The 15,571-nt window shown below is 50.5% G+C and overlaps 1 protein-coding gene across 2 annotated transcripts; it reads left to right on the top strand.

The window, feature by feature from the left end:
* The first annotated feature begins 6,039 nt into the window (after window positions 1–6,039).
* Window positions 6,040–12,390, top strand: LOC123932102 (C-C chemokine receptor type 1-like). Of its 2 annotated transcripts, XM_045989787.1 has the most exons (3): window positions 6,040–6,405; window positions 6,869–6,960; window positions 9,907–12,390. In XM_045989787.1, the coding sequence occupies exon 3, from the start codon at window positions 9,969–9,971 to the stop codon at window positions 11,037–11,039; it is 1,071 nt and encodes a 356-aa protein (XP_045845743.1). In that variant the 5' UTR covers window positions 6,040–6,405; window positions 6,869–6,960; window positions 9,907–9,968; the 3' UTR covers window positions 11,040–12,390. The 2 variants fall into 2 exon arrangements, with proteins under 2 accessions (XP_045845743.1, XP_045845741.1); XM_045989785.1 differs by lacking the exon at window positions 6,869–6,960.
* Window positions 12,391–15,571: the final 3,181 nt, after the last annotated feature.

Below are 15,571 nucleotides of genomic sequence, written 5' to 3'. Positions count from 1 at the left end.
CACCATCTTATTAATGCACACAGAGCAAAGCTGAGAAAAGTAGTTAACTTGCCCTGGGTCCCTAACTACTAATGGCAGAGTCAGGAATTCAGAAGAACATACCTGTATCGGTCTGCCCAGCACCCGCACCGGGTTTGCGTCTCAGGAACGTGGGTACTCTACAGTGACCGCAGGCACGAAAGACCTTCTGTTGACACAGGTTATTAATATTTACTGTTGCAGAAATAAAAACTGAGAACTTATTACAATGTCATTCTCTTAAAATAACAGGAATAAAAACTGCTCCGTAATAACATAAATAATACTTTCAGGAAAACAGTTATATTTTCCGAGATGAGAAAAAAGGTCTGTGGGAAGAGTGGCCGGATCCCCGAAGCTGCTGCAGCCCCGTCCGTCATGACTGCTTCGGCTGACACCTGCGGAGGGAAACCAGCCACCCAACAACTAATAGTTGGAAAAGGGAAGGCGTCAGGGGCCCCTGAGATGGGTTTGGGAGACCCCTTTGGACCACATTTTAAGAACAGCCCGGTAGATGCAAGCCAAGAGGTACCAACTAACACACAGTGAAAACTAAGCTTCCTCTCTCCCCACATCACCTGTTTCCCTCACAGGGCACCTGCACCAGCAGCCCCTCCCCCACTGGGAGCATCCTCGGTCCCTCCAGTCTGGAGGCATTTTGTACCGACACAGAAGTTTGCACACTATTCCTGAACCAGTCCCCACAAACCAGGGAGCATCCTTGTCGCCTGTATCTTCTGCCCCCAGTGTAAATACTCGTAAGATCTATTCCTACAGGCGGAATTAGAACAAAAGAAGCACACATTGGATTTCTTTTCCTTTTGAAAGATTTTATTTATTTATTTGACAGAGGCGGAGGGACAGTGAGAGAGGGAACACAAGCAGAGGGTATGGGAGAGGGAGAAGCAGGCTCCCCACTGAGCAGGGAGCTCGAGGTGGGGTTCAATCCCAGGACCCTGGGATCAAGACCTGAGCGGAAGGCAGATGCTTACCAACTGAGCACACCCAGGCGCCCCCACATTGGATTTCTCTCTCTCTCTTTTTTTTTAAGAGTTTATTTATTTGACAGACAGAGATCACAAGTAGGCAGAGAGGCAGGCAGAGAGAGAGGGGGAAGCAGGCTACCTGCTGAGCAGAGAGCTCAATGTGGGGCTCGATCCCAGGACCCTGAGATCTGAGCCGAAGGCAGAGGCTTAACCCACTGAGCCACCCAGGCACTCCCCACATTGGATTTCTAATGGACATGGCCAAAGAGCTCTCCCTGGTGGGGGACCTGATTTCTACTCCCTCCAGCAATGGGTAGGCGTGACTTCCTCAACTTCAACACACGAGGTCAGGGCCCAGGGTAGCCCCACTAAGCTTCAGGGTGGGGCTTGGAAGTCATGTCTATCTGGGCAGCCCAGCTGGCGCTCTCCTTCTGTGCGACAAGCAGTCCCCCAATGTTTACCGAGCATCTTCACCCAGAGGGGCATCCGGCTTAGGTGTCACCATCTCTGCAGGATGCTTTGGGACTCCACCCATCTTCCTCTGGGCATCTCTTGGCCCTTAACACAGATATCATCACTGGACCGTGACGTTCTAAAACCAGGGTGTCTCACACCATACTGTGCAAAAAATCCCCAGGGGGGGTCTGGTGAAAATGCAGTTTCTCCTTCTGCAGGCCCGCGGTCTGCATTTCCGGACGTGGGTTCAGGTCTTGCCATCACACATTCATCAGCAAGCGTTTAGCAACGATTCTCAAACTCCAGCATAATAAGTAAGATGCCCTGGAGGGCTTCCAGCTTCTTGGGTCCAACACCCAATCCTGGGGATTCTCATTCAGCAGGTCTGGGGTGGGGCCGGAGAATCTTTCTTCCTAACCTGCTCCCAGGTGATGCTGATGCTGCCCGCCCGCAGACCACCCCCTGGAGTGAACGCGGCAGTGCCAGGCCCTGCCTCCCTCACCTGGGGCCTGTGATGGCCCCGAGCGTGACACAGACACAGGGCACGTCCTGGGTGGGGGATGGACGGAGTGGGAGGGAACCAGTGCCCGCAGGAGCCTTCTCCCCCGCCCCGCCCCACAGGGTTCAGCTTTCAGAGGAGATAGAGGAGGCGGCAGGTGCATGCACCTCACAGCCTGCCGCTTCGATCTGAGGCACGAAGGGTTATGATCGCCTTCTTCACAGACCCCTGCCTCCTGACAGTGAGTTACTACTCAGTCCTTGCCGGCATTTCCCCCTGCCACCTGCCGTGGTCTGGTGGGCAGCGTCTGCAGGCCCAGCGGCTGGGCTCTGGGGGGCTCTCGACCACCCCGGAGACTAGGGGGTCTGGTGGGCAGGAGGGGGAGAGGAAGGAGACTAGATGAGGATCATGGGCTCGTCCTTGCCCTTGTCGGTTGGTTCTAAGCTTTCAAACCCTGCCCTCCAGTGTCTGTTTCCTGCTAAGCGTTGCCCTGTGACAAAAGAATGGGGAGGAGGGTTCTCCCTCCTGTGACGGTCACCCAGGCCCTGCCCCTGGGCTCACTGGAGAGAAGCGACCTCTCCAGAGGCTGTTTTCTCAAAGAACTCCCTGGAGCTTCCTTTTTCTTCTAAACTGACGAAAGGAAGAGGCAGCCCTGTCTTCTGATAGATGTCACAATGCCTGAAGGTGTCGCCAGCAGCCCTCTCTGGGCCCGGGCCGGAGCTGGTCTGAGTGCGCCAGAAAGATAGACAGAGCCATCACACTGCCCATGGGTGACCGTGGGCCCTCCCATGGGGCCGCCATCCCTTTCGAACCATCCTGGGCGGGATGCTTGCAGGGTTCCCTCCGGCCGTGCTCAACTTTGTGGGGGTATGCGTGTGGTGTTGGTTCTGCCCGGGACTGGATGTTGCTGGGCGGACACCACAAGGTCAGAAAGGAGCCTAGGAAGGGAGGGAAGGTGTGGGTCAGGGAGGGACTACAATGATGGACAGCAAGGGCAGGAGGAGGCGGATGGTCTGTGGAAAGCTGATGACTGGGATCCAAGAACCACTGGTGCAGGAGGGAGGAAAGTGGGAGTGGGGTCAGAGGCTGGGGTGCTGGGGAACCGAGGTATGAAGGCTGCAGATGGTGTGATGGGGAGAGCCAGGAGTTAGGATCACAGGAGTGAGCGGCTGGGGAAAGTGGAAGACATGGCCAAGGAGGGGAGGACTTCAAGGAACCCATTGGCCCAGGAGCTGGAGGAAATCTGCACTTTGGGGGAGGATAAAATAGGGCTTCCAGGTCCCCCCTGTCCTGGGGCACATGGCCTTCTACAGTGTGCCTTGATGGCTCCAGCTGAAACATTCCTTCCATCCCCCGGCTCCTTGGTTGTGTCTGGGCTCTGTGACTTTCTGTGACTGATGGGATGCAGCCGAGGGGACATCGGTGACTTCTGATGCTATGCCTGAAGACACTCTTCAGTCTCTGCTTATGCCTGAGGACCACCCCCCCCCCCCAACCGACCCATCACCACCACCACCAGGCAAGGAAACTGGTGTGGCCAGCTGGAGGACGGGAGGCCGTGTGGAAAACTGGGTCACCCCCGGTCGAACACCAGTACCCACTGCCACACAGGGACACCCATGCCCCACAGATCCACGCCACCGTGTCAGCACGATGTAAAGCCCCTAAGTGTGAGGGTGTCAGACTGCAGACATGTGTGGATTGTGAAATCATCAAGAATTATTACAAGGGGATGTTAGAGATTGTTAGCTAAGATCTAGGTTCAGGAGACATGAACAGTTTTTAGTCTTTTTTTTTCATTTTTATTTTGAACTATTTCGAGTGGACTGCCTTGCTATTTATTGTCAAAAGTATCCAACATATGTCATTAGGTGTAAATAAAGGGACCCCCACCACTCCCCCAGAAAACTCTCAGAGCTCCAGCGTCTGCCCCTCCCGGATGGACTTCTTGCTGCAGCGTGGGAAGGCTTCAAGACACGAGGTGGCGTCTTGCACGATCCAGGCAGGAGGAAAAGGGTCATGGATGTGGCCAACACCCTTGATGACATTGGGACGTGACACAGCACAGTAGAGAAACAAGCAGAACTTAGGGGAGAGAAGATGACACATTGAGCAGCAGATAGAGCTCCATGGTCCTGGCACCGCCAGTCCCTCTTGGAAATTTACCTACAGGTGCACCACTTGAACCTGAAGGGTGAGCCTCCATGAGAACCAGGTTCCACACAGTCCATGAGCCTGGACTTGCCCTGTCTTGATTAAACAGAGCATGAGATTTCTGGGATGTTGAGGTTGAGACAGGAGAGGAGCGGCAGAAATGGCAGGGTCAACATCCGATGCCCAAATTCCACACAATGGAAGTGTGTGAGATGAAAGGGGAGGGTCAGCAGGCTAGGTCAGGGGTTGACACAAATGAAGGGCGTGCCAAATGAAGGGGTCAGAGACCTAGGCGAAGTCAAGGTCAGAATCTTGGGGTGTGCACCTTACTGATACTTCCACCTGTCCCCGCTATGTCTAGGGCGATGGCCAGTGCCCGAAGGGCCGGCCCTGTGCCCTGGTGGAGAAGCTCCTGGGAATGATATTCAGTGACACAAGCCAATGAGAAGGAGTCCTCTGCCAGTGGTGGGCAGGTAGAGGTTTAATAGATACAAGCCTGGTCTCCTCACCTCTGGCCCCACAGTAGGGGTGACTCCCTGAACTCCCCCTAAGGTCAGGATGGCCCTTGCCTTCTACAGTGCTACCCTCATCATCACATTCCCTTCCCTGGCCCGCTTTCCCCTCCCCTGCAGTGCTTCCTAGGATCCCCTGAAAATACACTACTTGTGTCTGCATTCCACCTCAGGCTTTGCACCTAACCGGGAAACCCAAATTAAGACAGGCATCGATAACGTCTCAGCACTCCACCAAATCATTCATTCATAGGCATGTCTATATCTTCATCTAATCCTCTATAAAGTCGGCATCATTAGCTTTGTTTTACAGAAGAGGAAAGAGACAGTCAAAACCATAGATAATACACTCAAAGTTACCAAGAAGTGGACTCAGGATGTGATGCAGGTCTGGTTTGCCAGGCTCATCAGAGCGCGCCTCTCGCACCCTGCTCTCCGCACAAAGGCAGCAAGTTCTTAGGCCCGTCTCCCTCTTCGTCCATCTCGTCACCTTTGGCGTCCCTCTTGCCCCATCTCTCCGTCAACAGGCTACTGAAGAGGGGAGACTCGATCCCAGGAGACTCATGGAATGTTCCTTTGAAGACCTTGTCTAAAGTCTTCATTTTATGGATGAGGAAACAGCCTTGAAGGGACAAGTGACATTTCCAAAGCTCACAGGCATCCCTTTCTGAATTGGTGCTTTGCACCATCTGTGAAGAAGGCTAGCGGGGTCCTGTGTTACGGAAAATGAGCAAAACCCAAGCAGGCTGCAAGCTAGTGGCAGAGCAGGTGTTGGCCGCCGCAGGAAAACTCACAAGAGGCATCTTCCATCAGACCTTTTCTCTTGCGCCAGGTGCTCTAGGACACCCTTCACCTACAAGCTGACCTGGGCCATGCCGCTACGAGCCAAAGCGTTCAGCCTTCTTATGTGATGGAGCGGGAGCCAAGACTTATCAAGGCATCCTTATCTGCCTTTGGCTCCGGGACCGAGCTGGAATTTGGCCCTGGCCTCTGGTTGGATCATCACACACAACAGGAACCCGGAATCAGAAAGGAATGGCCAAAGCCCAACCTAGAGACCTGGGCTCACTCCAGGCTGGGGGTTCCTTGAGGTGAAACTGTTCAGTGGGGTCTGGTCCCGCAGGGAATGGGGTGCAGAGAGGGACAGCAAATGGTCAGAGGTGAAGGACCTAGGGGCCCAAAGAGAAAAATGCCAACTCTCTTGGGCTATCAGCCCTCTCATTTTGAGGAACAGGACTGAGTTCTGGTTTAAACCCTTCCATCTGCAAGCTTTAAGAAAAAAAAGGCTACTCACTGACCACAAGACGTCCGCGCCCCGCCCACCCTCAACCCTCAACACACACACACATAATCTCAGCCTTCAATTGCTTCACAAATTCCCAGAACACCTCATACCACCTCTCCCCCACTCAACTCCACCCAACCCCACCCAGCCCAGTCCCCTTAAGGCAGAGCTCCCCAGGGAGAAGCACAATCCTTTCTCTGTGCTTTCAATCATTCTCACGATCTCTGTGAGCAGAGACAATCCTTTGAGCAAACCCAGCATCGAGGAACAGCCACTGGCAGGTGTCGTGGCCACTCACGGACACCCAACCAGATACAAAAAGAAGAACTCTATCCCCTTCTTGTCATTCTGAAAGACTGTGAACCCTGGAGTCCTCAATCATCACACAGGAAACAGAAGACTTCCTGCTCAGTAAGGACGTTGAATCTTGAATTCATAAAGATTCTAAAAGCTCCAGAAACAAAGACTTCGTGGACAAAACCCCTAGGGACCAGAGTAAGTGGCACTTGTCTGTTCTGTCTCCTCAGTTACCATGAGGTCAATCTGATTTGCAGACATGCATGCAGCCAGGTGGGACTGTGGTCCTCGTGTTGCGGGACATTCTTTACCTGTCTCCTCAAAGGTGAGGAGTTCTTCGAGGGTCAAGCAAATGCCTAAGTAGACCATCAATGCACCTATAAGGCAATTAATTGTATAGCAATACTCACAAGGGGTGAATTTATAAGATGGGGTGCTCAGATGTAAAATGGGTTCGTAAAAAGCTTTCCTGAATGATGGGTTTTTGGTGACTGATTTGAGAAAATCTGCCTTTCTATAGTCAGTTAAGAACAAGAGGATCTCTGAAAAACCATTCAAGAGGAAATCACTTGCCAATCTGCTCTGTGTAAACAAAAACCAAACACGGTGTATGAAGAAATTGTAGCGAAAGGGAAATACTAATTAGAAAAAAACATTGCAGATGCGAGGATGATTTGATACTGGACCAGTTTCTTGAGAAGACTAGACCCAAGGAGCCTTACAATCAGGACTGCTGGTTTGTCTTTTGAGGAGGTAGGATTTTACCCTCCCAAAGGCAGGGAAATGTCCCCTTGGGATGCATCCATTCTGCTCTACTAACAAAGAGGCAGGTCAGAATTTTCTCTGAGGAGAGAGAGGTATGGGGGTTACTTGGAGGTATCTATTTCAACTTTTCCTCCATAAACTCTGGAGTGGCCCAGAATTTCAGAGTTAGAAACTCTCAGAAGTTTGCAGAGGTTTTCGTCAGGCTGTGTACCACTTGCTGGCACTTCAGCCCCCAATCTGACTAGCAGGACAGCTCTAGGCTATGCAGACTGTGGGGAGTGAAGGACCAGTAAATGTTTAACAAGTGGCTCTCCTGGGGGGCGGAGGGAGCCCTGATTTCTAGTGTTTGTGGATTTCTATGGGGTAAATAACCTCACTTCGGTTGATTTCAAGTTATGGAGCCCCTGAATGTTGAGCAGGGGAGATAAAAACACGATTGGTTTTTTATGACCAGGATAAGCCAGCCCCTACACACCACCACTTTTGGGTGTCTTATCCCTACAGCTGCCCTTTCTCGGCTCAAGGCCTTCATCAACTCCCAGGCTAGAGGATGCTGCCCCTACAAGGTCCCAGATGGTGTCCAGGGCTCCAGCTGTCTGCTGCGCAATGGCCTTGGGGCGGAATTTGCAGCAGACTCCAGCAGGGCTGGGTGGCAACAGGGTCCTTCTGCCTCCCCCCACCGCCCCATGCCAGGCCATCTCTCTCCCAGAGTTGTTGAGTGGTGCCTGGCAAGTTGGCAAAATAGTTAATACAGTTAGAAGTAGATGGGGGAGGGGACTGGTGTTAAGCGGTTCTCTGTTCAAATGGCATGAGCAATGCTGACTCGGTTTGCCTTCACCTTTTCCAAAATTCCCCAGAAACTGGGCTCCTGGGCTCAGTCTTGCACCAGTTGTTCCTAGGGCTTCCAAGCTGCTTGGAATTTCTGCTGAAAACCTGCCAGCCCAACCAAAAATGCTCTCGGCAAAGCCGACCTGTCCATATCCGGACGGGAAATCAGAAATCGTTCACACAACTTGCACGGTCAGCCTGGGTTTCTCCAGAAGCAGGGCTGGTCGGGTAGAGGCAAGTCCAGAGCTGGAGGAGTTGGCCATAAGGGGGGGATTTGACTGGAAATGACAGTCCCCCAGCCAGGCTGTACGACACTCTCGTTCCCTCTGCCCCCAACCCCATGTGCCTAATTTTCCAACATCCACTGCAGAAATGTGAATTTTGTAGGAAGGAAACATTCATTAAGCAATTTAGAAGGAAGAGTGCGAGAGACCCCGATTCAGGGTGCAAATTATGATGTAGGAACCGGCTACTTTTCAGACTGGTGAGAACCTACGGAAAATTTCGAAGGGCAATTCGCATGGAGGGGACTGTCCTGGTTCACCACTCTTGAGTAGAATTCATTTTCCAGATTAACTACTGAGAGAACTGGTGGGGGAGCTTGGGGAGCAGGGTACATCAGCCAGAACAGGACTGGAGCTGGGGACTGGTCTCAGAGAAGGATCAGTGCAGGGAAGGAGGAACCCCAATATTTGCTGCGGGCCTGGTAAGTACTAGGGGGTGGCTTTTCTCATACATTATAGTAGTCCCACAAGGGGTTACTTTCTCACATTACGGATGAAGAACTGAGGTGCTCGCTTCGGCAGCACCTATACAGGTGAGGAACTGAGGCTCAGAGAGGTAGATGAACTCATCCAAAGTCACACACTGGTAGGTTCTACGAAAGCCCATGCTCCCTTCAAGGAGGTTTCTGTCGTAAATGGAAAGGATGGAAAACGAATGCTGAAAATCGGGGGCTGGGAAAGTCCCACGAAGGCAAGCTCTCTAGAGGTTTTTTTGTTTTTCTTTGTTTCAAGCCAACCCTGGGTAAAAATATCTCAGAGCGCATCTCAGCAGAACTCCAGCTACTGGTCGTCACATGATGCCTCATGGCTCGAGGCTATTCTGAGCTCTTCCCCTGCCCACCCCCAACCCTTCTTCCCATCAGGTTGCCCCACTCCTCCCAGACTGTACTGTCCTCTGAATCCTCCTCACAGCCCTCATGGGAGGTCTACTGAGTGACCTGTAGGTCCACGTGGGCTCCATCAAGGCTGTATGATGTGAGCCAAGCTGACCTGCTCTGGTGTCCTCAGGGTCCTCTTATACTAAGAGATGGGGCTGGCCTTCTAGAATTTCACTATGACAGCACTATGGGCCTTTGGGATATGATAATTTTTGCATTAGAGGACATCCTTGGCCCTGCCTACTGAATGACCAGACAGTAGCATCCCCTAGTCACAGTGGCAACCAAGAAATACAATAAATAAAATAAAATAAAATAATAACCCTACACACTTTCATGTGCCCCCACCATGCTACATAATCCCTGGCTAAGAACCTGTTTAGCCCCCTCAGCCATGAAGACCCATTTGCAAGTCTGGGACGCTCAGCTTCCTTCCAGAGAGCCCACAGTGCAAAATCATTGCTCCGTGATTGGACGCAAGGATGCATGTGGCTTCAGGAATGCACGCGAGAACAACTTCAGCTCTCGTTCTCCTAGATACGTATCCTTACCACTTCTGACTCTCGCATCATCACTCTAAGCCAGGGAACGATAGCAGCACCCCTCTGGTCGGGGTGGGAGGAGTTATCTAGCGCTAAGTCCAGCCAAGGCCGTGGGCAGCACTGGTTCGGGGCAGCGTGGCCGGATCTCCCTCTGTCTGTGCTGTGCAGCCGGTGGCCTTTTCCTTCACGACACTTAGTGCCAAAGTAATTGAATTAACGACTGATGGGCTTGTTTACTGCCTACGCCCTCTGTTAGACCACAGGGTCCACGAGGGCAGAGAGGACCTGGATCCCATCTTGCTCAAGGTTGAGTCCCAGGGCCTGGTACATAGTCGGTACTCAGTAAACAGTTGTCGGGTGGGTGAAAACCTATAATCACCGCCTCGTCTTTGTTGTCCGCAGCCCACCGTCTTTCCTGGCCAAGTAACCACAGAAATCCTCTTCCTTGACTCGTGCAAAAATCCATGATGGAAACCTCGGCCCCCACAAAGAACTATGACATGACGACGGAATATGACTATGAGGGCATTACCCCATGCCAGAAGGGGGAGGTGAGGGCCTTTGGAGCCCAGCTGCTGCCCCCCTTGTATTCCCTGGTGTTCATCATCGGCCTGGTCGGCAACATCCTGGTGCTGCTGGTCCTCATGCAGCACAAGAGGCTCAAGAGCATGACCAGCATCTACCTCCTCAACCTGGCCATTTCCGACCTGCTCTTCCTCTTCACACTGCCCTTCTGGATCGACTACAAGCTGAAGGATGACTGGAGCTTCAGTGATGGCACCTGTAAGTTGCTCTCGGGGTTTTATTACACGGGCTTGTACAGCGAGATCTTTTTCATCATCCTGCTGACCGTGGACAGGTACCTGGCCATCGTCCATGCCGTGTTTGCCCTGCGGGTTCGGACCGTCATCTTTGGTCTCATCACCAGCGGTGCTGCCTGGGCCCTGGCCCTCTTGGCCTCCATCCCAGGCTTCTACTTCTCCAAGATCCAGTGGGAGTTCTCCCACACCACCTGCAGCCTCCACTTCCCTCATGAAACCCTCAAAGCCTGGAAACAGTTCCAGGCTCTGAAACTGAACATGTTGGGTCTGGTTTTGCCCCTGTTGGTCATGATCATCTGCTACACTGAGATCATACGGATTCTGCTCAAACGACCCAATGAGAAGAAGGCCAAAGCCGTCCGTCTGATCTTTGTCATCATGGTGGTCTTCTTTCTCTTCTGGACCCCCTACAACCTGGCCATATTGGTCTCTGCTTTCCAAGACAGCCTTTTCACTGACGAGTGCAGGCAGAGCAAACAGCTCGACCTGGCCATCCAGGTGACGGAGGTGATCGCCTACACGCACTGCTGCGTCAACCCCGTGATCTATGCCTTCGTCGGGGAGCGATTCCGCAGGTACCTGCGCCAGCTGCTCCGCCAGCTGCTGTCCACAAGCTTGGTTAAAAGGCTCCCCTTCCTCTCCACGGACAGACTAGAGAGGGCCAGCTCTGTGACGCCCTCCACCGCGGAGCAGGAACTCTCCGCTGGGTTCTGACTCGGGCCCCTGGAGGCTGATCCGGGACCCAGCAAGGGTGACCTGCCAGGCGCGCTGACCCAAGCCGAGGCAGGCTGGGACACCTGGCACAGTGTGGAATTGCAGCCGTGTGGGGGTGAGTGAGTTTAAAGGCAGTCTAGACTAAATCACTTCTGGGATGACTGAATCCTCTCCAAGAACTCCTCCCTGGTAGAAAGGAAGTGAATGAGCGAAATGGGACATTCCAGAAGACTGGAACAGAGGGTGCCAGGGAAGAACTTGGGCCCAAATGGGATTTTATGATTTGTGAGCATTAACGTTTGTAAACAAGCCACTGAGCATCCCGGGCCCCTGCCCCTGCCCCCACCACCAGTGAACTTGGAAGTGGGGATTTCCTGCTGACTCCAATCTGAGTGTTGTAGGACCCAGCAATCTCCTCCCCACCCTCACCTGCCCCCACCCCCGCCCCACTGCAGGGTTCAGGCTCTTAGAAACCCCAAGGAACAGAGGACTCTATGATGGAACAACTCGAGCCCTAGTGGGAAATAGGATTGGGGAACAGCCCTCGGCAGTGGAATGGAGAAAGCCCTTGGCCAGAATCGTTACATTTGCAAAAACCAAACAATCCAGGCCCTGGGCTAGACACAGATCACACGCATAATACATTTGACTTCTTGAAATAGCCACGGAGGGGAGGGAGTCATTATTTCCATTTACCAGTTTCTTCTTTCTGAATATTTTCCAGAATCTCCCTTCCTTGTAAATTGGATGAGGCGGGAGTACATTCTGCTGGCTTTATTGCAGAAACTCATATAAGGCAGAAGGAGACAGGGTCAATTTCCCTGCTCCGCTTCCCCACCCAACCCTTCTGGTTTTACCAATCAGAGCTCCGGCTGTTACCCTGGACCCATCCGCAGGAAAAAATGACCTGGTGTGCAAGCTGACAGTGAGGCTGAGAGAGAAGGGGGTGAGGTGGAATCTCACCTTCCCGTGGAAGGTTGAGAGGACCCTTAACTCAAAGAAACATATTTCCCCTCAATGTCCTTAACACCTGATCTCTCACCAGAGACCTCCTGGTCATCACGTCTTTCTTCCCTTTTCCCTAGGACGTGTATTTCTTTAAAAATAACAACAACAACAACAAGAAACAAACAGCTTAAAAACTTCAAGGGGAAAAAGAAAACACCCAAAGCGCCCAATTCTCACCACCCAAAGACAACGACTATGCCCTCTTCTATGTATTTTCTGTCAGTTTGGTGTTTGCTCTCTCCTGTGTGTATTCACGATGATGACAAAGACAGACTTCAACTGTACTCCTGCTGGGTTTTTTTCAGTATGTTGGGGTCACTTTCCCAGGTGAATAAATCATATTAAAGCACTTTCTGAAGGCTGCACTGAGTTCCACAGCAGGGCCGCACCCTAATTTATGCCACCCATTTCCCCATTATTGTTTGCACAAGTCAGTTCAATCTAGCAGTGACCACTGTCGACTTCTCTGAGTCCTCTGAGCCGTGGGAGGCACACAGGTACAGGGACACCCGGAGACCCCAGCCGGGGTGAGTGGGGCTGTGGTGGAGTCTATGGAGCTGGGCAGCAAAGGGGAGGAAGGAATTCATCAGTCAGAAAGGACCCTGAGGGAGTGGGTGTCCCATCTTACAACACAGTGACATCATTGGGCTGGCTGCTCTCTTTTTGGACCCTAGAATTGTGCTTTTATCCAGCCACCCTCCCCATCATGCAGGGACCTACTATGTAGGCGTGCTTTCTTTGTGTAAAGAGGCCGGTATCATGAAGGTCTGGATAGTTTTTATCTGGGAAGGAGATGGTCACACTGCCCTGGGCTTATGTTTCCATCCAGAAAATGGGGACAAATCCAGGCTTTGGGAGTCAATGGGGAAGTCCGTTTTCCACTTGTAAACCTGCCAGTTAGTCTCTGCAGCGTGGAGAGAAGTCATAACGGAATTTAAAAAAAAAACATTTGTCTGCCACTTTGGTCAAATAAGACAGCATCAAGAAACAATGTTTGAGCCACAGAACTATCCTAATGAGAAAAGCTGTCATGACGACGTCCTCCAGGTCCGTTTCTGAAAGAACGCTTGTGTTTTAACTTGTCACAAAGGCAATAATGTTCATTGTAGAAAACTGCAAACAGATAAGAAGGCCAAAGAAGAAACCAGAAGTCTTTGTGGTCAGTCGCCGCTACCTGCGTGCAGCGTCTCTTAGCATGTTAATGTCGCAGGGCATCTCCTTCCTGTGTTGGTTTACACACACACACATCTGCAATCACACAAACACTTTTTCACGTAGCCGTGGTAAAACCGGACCACAGTGAGTGCTTACTAAATGCTGGTTGAGTGGTTGGATCTCTGAGCTCCCCGTTTCTTTATAAATTGAGGCTAAGATGAGTATCTACCCCCATGGGGAGCAGATTTAACCTGAGGACTGAATGAAGCAAAGCAAGGAAAGTGAGTGATTTCTTTGTAAGTTTTTATTTATTTATTTATATTTTTATTTTATTTTAATTCCAGCCAGTTAACACACCGGTGTACGATCGAGGAATTCAACACTTCATACAGCAGCGGGTGCTCACCCCCAGTGCCCATCACTGATTTCACCCACCCCTCCCCCACCCCCCCCAGCAATTTGTTCTCTGTAGTTAAGTCCGTTTCTTTCTCCAGATCTATCAGCTAAGAGATCTGACGCCCCCTGCCAGGACTCCTCCTCAGTCACTCCAGCCCTTCCTGAGATGCCTTCCTGCCTCCAGCTCTGCTCCTTGCTCCCGTGTGTGGGGGTCTCGCCCCGGTGATTGCTGTTTCTAGCATTTCGTGCTTCAGAAAAGTTGTCAGAAGAGCCCAAAGAACTTCCGCCTCTCTCACCCAGATTCCCCACCTGTCAGCATTTTACCACCTTTGCTCTAATTTATCATTCTCTCGCTCCCTCCCTCTCTGTCTCAAAAGATAGACAGGGAGATCACTAGCTATAAATGTACTACCTTTCTCCAGCACCATTTGAGAGCAGGGTGCAAATATGATGTCTCATCAGCCTTTTGTACTTCAGAATGATTTTACTAGACACAAGGATGCTCTCCCACGTGATCAAGGCAGAAACAAACTAACACAAGATCACCAGGTAATCGTAGCCTTCTTTCCAATTTTGCCCACTTTGCAAATAATGTCCTTCATAGTCCCAAGACCTCGAATTGTTTAGTTAGTTGGGATGCCTTCTTAGTTGCTTTCAATCAGGTACAGTTCTTCAGGCTTTTCTTGTCCTTCCTGACCTCAACATCTTGAATGCCATGGTTACCTGGCTGATGGTTCCTTGTTGTGGGTTTCCTGATGTTTCCTGATGATTAGTGTCAGGTTATGCAACTAGAGCAGGAATCTCACAGAAGTGATGCTGTGTTGTTCTCAGTGCATCATATCGGGAGGCGTTTGGTGCCAACCTGTCCCATCATGAAGGATGTTAAACTCCATCACCTGCTTTAGAAAGCCTCCACCAGGTTTCTACACTGTAAATTATATTATACTTAATAATTAGTAAGTGCCCATTATTAGAGGGCATTTCACTGTAAAAAATAAAAGCATCTTTTCTCCTCTACCTATGTATTCATTCATTCATTTATTTATATCATCATGACCTCATAGATTCCCTTTTTATTTAATGGGATAGAATCTGATATTATCTTTACTGTTTTGATGCACAAACTGTCCCAGATTTATCTACTGGGAGCCCTTCAAGCTGGATCCCACGTCCTTTTGTTATCCTTTCTATCAATTTTTAAGCCCTTTCTTATTTTTTGACATATAAGGTATAGGTTCTGCACAGCACAAGGAAGCATCAACAAAATGAAAAGGTCACCGATGGAGCGGGAGAAAATATTTGTAAACCACATATCCATATGACGTTAATATCCAACTTATACAAGGAACTCATACAATTCAAAAGTAAAAAACCAAATAACCCAATATGTAAACAATGAACCTTGGAACACCAAATCAAAAGTAATGACGTACTGTATGGTGACTAATATAACATAATAAAAAATAATTTAAAAAAATAAGCAAAGAACCTGAATAGACATTTCTCCAAAGAAGACATACAAAGAGCCAACAGATACATGAAAATGTGCTCAACATCACTCAGGGAACATCATCATCAGAGAAATGCAAGTCAAAATCACAGGAAAATATCACCTCACACCCATTAGAATGTCTATTATCCAAAGACAAGAGATGACAAGCGTTGGTGAGGATGTGGGAAAAAGGGGGCCCTGTACACTGTTGGTGGGAATGTCAGTTGGTACAGTCACTATCAAAAACAGGGTGAAGTTTCCTCAAGAAATTAAAAATAGAGCTACCATATGATCCAGCAATTCCACTTCTGCTTCTAAGTCCAAAGGAAGCAAAATCCTTATCTCAAAGAGACAACTGTATTCCGGGGTTCCCCATAGCATTATTCACAGTAGCCAAGGCATGGAAACAACAGAAGTCTCCATCAACAGATGAGGGAAGAAAATGGAATGACCCAAGGTAGAAGTCCCATTCTAAGGGTTT

This window comes from Meles meles, chromosome 20 (genome assembly GCF_922984935.1).
Source record: "Meles meles chromosome 20, mMelMel3.1 paternal haplotype, whole genome shotgun sequence".
Taxonomy (NCBI): Eukaryota; Metazoa; Chordata; class Mammalia; order Carnivora; family Mustelidae; genus Meles; species Meles meles.
This window is presented reverse-complemented; position numbering and strand designations above follow the sequence as displayed.